At 38.6% G+C, this 8,285-nt stretch overlaps 1 protein-coding gene across 2 annotated transcripts; it reads left to right on the forward strand.

The window, feature by feature from the left end:
• The first annotated feature begins 1,457 nt into the window (after window positions 1-1,457).
• LOC108996539 lies at window positions 1,458-8,001 on the forward strand. 2 transcript variants are annotated; one of them, XR_001997026.2, is made up of 5 exons: window positions 1,458-1,668; window positions 2,614-2,796; window positions 2,888-5,562; window positions 5,661-7,411; window positions 7,555-8,001. XR_001997026.2 is itself a non-coding variant. In XM_018972479.2 (4 exons), exons 2-4 carry the CDS (start codon window positions 2,773-2,775, stop codon window positions 7,033-7,035), a joined length of 4,074 nt encoding a protein of 1,357 aa, XP_018828024.2. In that variant the 5' UTR covers window positions 1,458-1,668; window positions 2,614-2,772; the 3' UTR covers window positions 7,036-7,492. The 2 variants fall into 2 exon arrangements, 1 of the variants encoding a protein (XP_018828024.2); XM_018972479.2 differs by lacking the exon at window positions 7,555-8,001 and having other exon boundaries at window positions 5,661-7,492.
• The last annotated feature ends 284 nt before the right edge of the window (window positions 8,002-8,285 follow it).

Here is an 8,285-nt window from a genome sequence, read left to right on the forward strand (position 1 = left end):
GGCACTTTGCATCTTTTCATTATCCGTGGTGCTGCAAAACTAAGACCATAGTTCAATAAAACATGCTATAAATGTTCAAATTAGTTGGTCTAAATGAGAGAATATATTTGGAATTTGTTTGTCAATTAGAACATGTTCCATATAGTCCAATCCAGTTTTATTGTCTAAATATGAAACAGAACCCATTCCTCGACTGTGTAAAAGAAGTTAATTGTGGCAATGGTACTGGTTGGATACTTGAATATCTAATGTCTTCTTGTTTATTTGTTGATGTCTAATAGAAAAAAGTGATTCACAAGCTCTGCCATTAGCATAAACACATTCATTATTAGTTCTATTGTTTTGCATAAAAAAGAAGATTCCTACTAGTTACAACAATATTTTTCATTTGTTTTTTCTTATTCAAATTGGTCTTTCATGGTGGTGTTGAAATATGATGTTACAAAAGCAAAACTACGAGGAATTGAAAGAGGAAGAGGATGATGACCCAGTTTTTGTTATGACTGATGAATAGAGGGAGTTATTTGTTTCATTTGTTATCTATGTTGGAGGCAACTGCTGCTCACGAATGAATGAAAATACTGAAAATTTGTATTGATTTACTAATTTACTACTCCAACATCATTAAATAATATTTATATATTCGAGCGTCTTATGTGATTGATACACTCAAAAGTAGAATTCCGTTTGGTGTGATGAGACAATTCGGCTACTGCAATCCATTCAAGTTTTTGAAGTAGGCAATTTGAAGGAGCTTTTACTTTAATTTTTATACAATATCACAATATTTTTTCTAAATTTTTGTGTCTGACATTTAGTAAATTTTTACCTGCTCTATTCTTGCAATGACTATAGTTATTTTAATTAATATATTAGTGTAATTATAAAATATGAAAATAAAAATATTATTATTAAAAAATAATATTATATTATTATTTTAATGAATTTAATAATGAATTTAATATGAAGTTATGAATAGAGATATTTTAAATTTATAAAAAGTATGTATTTTTTAATAATTTTTAAAGATGAATTTGATAAATTTAATATTAATATTTTTAAATATATAAAAAATATTTACTTTTTATTAAAATTTAAAAATAAACTTGATAAATCGATCTAGATGCCTCAAATGCCGCTCCTTCGCGGAAGTCTACTTTGCAAAAGGTTAAAGAAAAAAAAAAAGAAAAGAAAGGACAAGTATTAAGAGACGAGAACTATTAGGCAAGGAAAGGCAACGACAAAACAGGGGCGGTAGGTACTGGGCCCTGGGGTAGTGCGGCAGCAGGGTGGGGAACGCGTCACATGATGATTCTTGCAAGATAGTACACGTGTCACGTAACTACTCGAGCTCAGGCCTTCTGGCCGAAGTGTGACCAAGACTCTACACGTCTACCCACTTTTAAAGTCAATATATTATATAAATATAATGCACAGCAGACAGCACATCGCCCACCGCAATACAATATAGATAGAGAAGAGGAGAGATTGATGGCTTCCGAGTGCATAAGCCACAAACTCTAGGCTTTATAGATTAGGCTAAAAAATTAGTTTTCGATTCTTTTCGTTGTCTTTCCGTTTCTCCCTTGGCATCTGATCTTTCACGCATCCTTTCCGGGAAGTTGCAGAGCTTGACCGAACTCCTCCGATTTCTCTCTCGCCCTTTTGGTACGTAATTTCTTCCTTGTAATTTTTCCTCTCTGTTGAAATATCTGCTGGCCAGCGTGTGCGTGTTAATTTTTGGATTTCGGGCACTTCCTGGAAATTATGTCGGTTTAACTTCTTTTTATTTTTTAATTTCCGTTTTTTCTCTTTGTTTTCCGTTTAATCATTTAGTTCCATTAGTTCAACCTGATTTGGTTATTTCCTCCTGAAAATGTTTTCGATGTTCCTTTTTTTAGTCCCTTTTTCCCATTTTATGTGATTTTTTTGTTTCCTTTTTGGTGTCTGATTTGAGAAAACGGTGGGGAAAATTGACGGATCTGATGTATAATGTGTTTGTTTGTGAACATGTTTTCGTTGCTTTAAAATCTCTCTTTCCTTTTATGGTTTTTGGGTGCATTTTTTCTCTTTCAGATGTTTCCTGAAAACCAGTATTTTCGGTTAAATGAATTGACCTTGCAGCACGGTTTTGCGGATCTAAGTATTTTCGATGTGCATATGCAAGAAATACTTGTTTTGTGGATTTAGTTTCCATTTTTTCTTTGGGAAGTTGATCTTTTAAGGTCAGGGTTTGGAGATTGATCGGTGATCTTATCACTTTCGCTGGAGATGTCTGTGCGTTTTCGTCTTTAAGATCATGTTCAGGCTATATGTATTACTTCCTCGGATTTACTGTTAGTGTTTGAAGTGGATTTTTTGTATCACTGAGGCTTTTGTTATATTTTCTCCTGATTTTGCTTTCCGGCTATATTTCCGACTCTAAGAATTCTAATCGGTGGATTATGTAATCGATTTTGATCGAGAAAACCTTTATCTGTGATTTCCCACAATTTAGATTTATTTCAGTTGAAGCTATTTTTTATTTGCATTCTTCCCTCTTGTTGACTTTGAATATTCATTCTGGACTAGTTCATGATGGTGTAGCATTATTATAATTATTTTTTTTTGCAGGTGATTACTACTTGTTATCCCATCCTGGAGAACATTCGGAAGATTGTGAAACTGCATAGTCTTATGTAGCTTAGATGTTCCAGTGCAGGAATCAAGAGCAATTTTCTTAACTCAATCAAGGAATTGCTATTGATTATAAGTTTGACAACCCTTGAAGTCATGCCTGTATCAGGCAATGAAGAGGTTTATTTCTGTTCTAAGTTTCTGCTTGGATTGGAGCCATACATATTTCTTCTTCTTTTGAATAGTTGATTTAACTAATTTTTGTTTGCAGACTGGGGTTAAACCCATTTCCAGGCAGGCTAGTGATTACATTGCTGGGGTTCCTATCAAGAAGAGGAGGTTCCCATTTCCATGGCTTTCTCCATCTCCATCTGAAGAACCGACTTCTTTTGCAGCAGAAAACAATTCATCAACTGGTCAATCGGATTTGCTGCAGGAGCAATCCGATTCGCTACAAAAGAAACAATCTAGCCCATCTTGGGGGTCCACTATATCAACTGCTAGTGCTGCAACATGTTATTCTGGTATATCTGATGCACACAAGAAACCTGTATCTGAGGAGCCCAAAGAAAATTCTGATCATATTAATGTTACTTTGTTCCAAAACATTCCTAACTATAGAGTCAAACTCGAAGAACCATGCCTAAGAATTCACTCTGGTTCTGTGGGTAACATGGATTGCAAAGATAAGCTCGTTGCAGCCAAGAACTCTGAATTGCCGATCACATTGGCAAAAACGAAGTTGAAGGTAGCACCAAATGAAGCTCTTGTGCTTACCATGGGCAAAGAGACATATAGCGATGAAAAATCTGAAGGCAATTATTTATCAAAAAAACTTGAAGGCAAGTGTAAAGCAGAAATTCCTACCATTCCAGGGAATATTGAACTGACATTAGGATTAAAGGAACATCTTTTTCCAGCATTGGCAGGTCAAAACAGTGATGGAACAGGCCAGAAAAGGGATAGTTTAGAACCCAGTTCTCTGAATTTATCTTTGAGCAACACAAATAGCAGTATCCAGTGGAAAAAGGATGATGTTGAGTTGAATAATGGTGTACAGCTGTGTGCTAATAGGGCAAACTGGGATCTGAATGTTTTGATGGATGCATGGCAATGTTCTGCGAGTGATGCAGCTGCAGATCAGGTATCTATTGATGACTTCAATCCAGCTGATCGTACTCATGATATAAAACCTTTCATATGCTCAACTGGGATGATTGGCCCTGCTTCATCTTCTGAACACAATAGCGTGAGTGAGAACAGAGCTAATTTTGACATATCATCCAAACTGTCTGGCCAACAAAATGAAATTGTTGACTCGCTTCATTTAGGCCTTAGTCCAACTTCTTTTCAGTCACAGGTGAGCCAGGAACCTTCCTGCTTATCTGCCAAAGAAGATTTTGGCAGGGTTTTTCCCAATATGAGCTTGCCTAGATTGGAGGCATCAACTAGCAATTTGGACAGAGTTAATCATAGAACCGTGAAGTCAGAACCATTTGATGAGAGCATGAAGTTAGATAATATTGGAACTAAAGGTTATAGTATGGGACTATTAAACAGTAGAACACTAAAGCATGAATTAGTTGACTGCAGTCTTGCCAAGTCTTCAAATATTAGCGCCCTGAAATTAGGTGGTCCTGAATCCATTAAAACAGAACCAGTACATGAGGATAGACAAGCACTCAATAAAATAGATGGGACATCGCGGGTAGAAAAACAAGTGCTACAGGGTTTAAGTAATCATTCTATTGCCATGCCATTGCCCGAAACTGCACCAACGTCCTGCACTGCAGTTGAGCCTTCTTGTTCTACAGAGTTGATTATAGCCGGTGATGTAGCAAACAACTTTGAACATTCTAGGTGCACTGAAGGGGCCCATAGTAATGGGGAGGTGGTGCCTCAAGAAGCTTGGGAAAGGACTCAGCTGGTTGCTTCAGAAACAGTTGATACAGCTGTGGGTCATAATGGTAAAGAGTCAAATACTTCTGTGATGACTGATAATGTAAGAGCTGAAGATGGAAATAGTGATGATCCTGAGCAGTGTAGGTTACAATGCTTGAATGACCACCTCCCTGATATGCAGGTTAGTGAAGATTCAGTAAGTGATGAGGAGAAGATCGAAATATCAGCTGATATGTTAGAAGATTCTTATAGTTCTGATTATGAGTCGGATGGGAATCATCCTTTAGCTAGGGCTATGGATACAAAACAAGATGGTGAAGAAGACGACTATGAAGATGGTGAGGTCCGAGAACCTTTAGTGGATAATGCAGTAGAGGAGGAGCCTATATGTGAGAAAGAAGCTGAACATGTTGATCACGGTGACTCTGATAATAGAAAGATGGACATTATTGGACAGGATGGTGATTATCATGCTACTTCATCTCGTGTTGAGGAAAAAGACTATAAAACAGAAGATCCTGATGAAACAAACAACAAAGATAATAGCAGTAATGATGATAGAGTGGAGGGGGTGTCCAGCAGCAGTGCTGATAAACTTTCATGCTTGCAAGAATCACCGGATGTTGAAAAGCTGAGTGGAGCTGGAATGAAGAGGCCAATTAATGACATTCAAGGAAAACCACGTGATCAATCGGGTAGTAAAGATTGCTTGAAGGAAAAGGAGAAAGAATCATCGTCTGAACAAACTTCTAAAGGAAACCAAGAAGCTGTTGCCACTGTAGATGAGAATGTTAAAAAAATTCTCATGCTGGAAAAGAATGATGCAGCTCTGCCAAAGATGGAAGCATCTGCAGATGGTGATGATGTGGCTAAGGATGTCAACAATGGTGGTATTAGGAGCCGTATTATAAATTTGTCTCGAGCTTCTCATGTGTTATCTCCTGGTAAAACAAGACCTATTTCTGCCAGATCATTGCCATCACAAGCTGGAACTGAGATACCCGATGTAGTACTTGAGGGAGAAAACTTACATCCCCAAGGGAGGTGATCTTTCTTCTACCCATGTTTACTTTTATTGCTCTTTTTTTAGGGTTAATAGTTCTATTGTTCTCTGATTTTCTTACCTTTACTTTTTTTTTTAGAGATGAATTATACATGGATGGCTCCCACAAATTTTCACGAGAGAGGCACCAAGATAACCCAACCAGAAATCCTAGGTTAAATTTTATGCGTGGAAGAGGGAGGATCACTAGTCGGTTAGACACTTTACATGGTGACTGGGATTCTGACCATGACTTCAATTCAGGATTTTATAATGGGACAACAGAGTTTCGCGTCCCCAGACATAAATATGCATCTGCTGTCCCTGACACTGGCCTTGAATATAATAGTTATAATATTGCACCAGAAGGTTCATTTTTTGGCACTGGTCGGGGAAGGAGGAAGCATTTAAATGATGACATTTTTCGCCGTATACCATCAAGAAGACAATCTTCAGGTGGGAGAGACATCCCTGCTGCACGTGGCGGTGGTCAAATGATTCGCAGAGTTACTAGAAATGTGAGCCCTGGTAGATGTGTTGATGAAGATGGATCGGAAGTGGTTGGACCTAGGCATAGTGAGAAGTTTGTAAGGGTTTTTACTGATGATACAATGGAACCAATGTTCACACGTCCTCAACCTGCCTATGAAGGAGTAGGTGGCCATTTTGCCCGAGGTACTAGAAACTTTTCTTCTGTTCAGAGAAGGGGTCTTCCCCGAATGCATTCAAAATCTCCAATAAGATCCAGATCTCGTTCTCCTGTCCCATGGCCATCTCCAAGGAGAAGATCCCAAGATGGTTTTGGTGGACCTCCAGAATTGATTCATCGACGATCTCCTCCAATTTATAGGATGGAGAGGATGAGATCTCCAGATCGCCCTTGTTTCACTGGAGACCTGATGGTCAGAAGGCATGGCTCCCCACCGTATTTTTCACGATCATCTAATGATTTGAGGGATATGGATTCTGGACGGGACAATGGTCATCCAAGATCTGTAATTCCGAATAGGAGCCAATCTGGTCGGATTTTACTCAGAAACCGGCAATTTGATGCTATAAATCCCCGAGAAAAAACAGGCAGTGATGAGTATTTTGGGGGCCCAATGAATACCGGTCGGTTGCATGAGCTTAGTGGTGATGCAAATGGTGATGATAGAAGAAGGTTTGGTGGGAGACGTGGACCTGTCCGTTCATTTAGGCCTCCTTATAATGATGCTAATGGTGAGGGTTTTCATCTTAATTCAGAGGATGGCCCCAGGCCTTTTAGGTTCTATCCAGAAGATGATTCAGAATTCCATCAAAGAGGCAATCTCAGGGATCGGGGGTTTGACCAAAGGATTAAGAATCAGCCAGGAAATGTACATAGAAGAACAAGAAGCATTGAAGAGCAGGAAGTAAATTACAGGCGTGGGGGGCAGGTGTGGCAGGATGATGGGTTTGATGAGATCTCACGTGTGAAGAGGAAAAGATTTTGATCCTGATCCTGCCATGAGTTGATATTTCAGATGCTAGTGGAGATGGAAACTTGCAGAGTCTAATCAGGGACATTTTACTAGCTCAAAGGACAAAGGAACTTGCTACTCTATTTGCAGTTTAAGCTGTGAAAGTAACTACAGATGCAGGCTCTGCTTTTCGGTTACTTGTGATTCTGTCCTGCTTGATGTCATGCACATAGCTCAGTTGGTACGATGGTTGCTAAATCATCTTTAAACTCGTATAATCTTGTATTTCATAAATTAAGGTGGCGCATTATATACTTGCTGAAGTGTTTCGCTAAATCTTCAGTGGATCTCCTAAAGTTGCTCAAAGTATCTTCAACTCTTGATTTGGGTGCTTGGTTGGCCAGAGCAGGTATGCCGGAAGGAACTACTAGAACTTTGAATTAATCTTTAACCATCGAGAATAATCAATAAAGTTGCTAATTACCAGTTATTTGATCTGCTGCTTCACATTCCTCATTCCATCTCACGGTATTATAAATCCTTCATTTGTAGGGAGATATGCATATAACTAAATATAAGAGGACTGTTGAGACAGTTTCCGGCAGGGTACTGAAGCTTGCATGAAGTACATTATGCAATCTACTACAATTAAAAAAGAGTAAAGAACTTTGCAGGCTTTTATGGAGCTTGTAAATAATACTTAGCTGTTGAAGCCAAAGATAATTGGGGAAGAATCTAGTTCGTCCTGTAATTTCGTGTGCATCAACAGCATGTTCATTTTTTTACGGCTGGTTTGAATTTTATTGATGGCATTGGATGGATGATTTTGTCATGGAGACTGGTCTGATGTCTTCAGCTAATTCTTGAACTGATGGGTTGGAGCTACAGCACACTTTTTACCAGTTCCAAAGGCTTATGCCATGTCTTGGGTGGATTCAATGTGAGTTGTGTTTTTATGCTTATTAATCTCAAGAAAAAGAGAGAAAATTCCCATGGGTACTTTTTTTGGTTGTTTCTGCTCCATTTATAGCTGCTACATGTGACCGTGTTTGACTGGAAGGACAGAATGTTTTGGTTGGTGGCCAGTAGTGTTTTGGTTGGTGGCCAGTAGTAATGGTGCTTGCATTCTTTGACTGCTACATAGTGTGACTTTATTTGAGAGTAAGACGCCTAGTGTTGGTTCATCTGTGGCATCGATGAATGGTAGAAGACAGTTCACAACACGTTGCCGACAGTTCACAACACGTTGCCTGCTTTTGGTGATTTGATCGACTCACCACGTA

The sequence above is a fragment of the Juglans regia genome, chromosome 7 (genome assembly GCF_001411555.2).
Source record: "Juglans regia cultivar Chandler chromosome 7, Walnut 2.0, whole genome shotgun sequence".
Taxonomy (NCBI): Eukaryota; Viridiplantae; Streptophyta; class Magnoliopsida; order Fagales; family Juglandaceae; genus Juglans; species Juglans regia.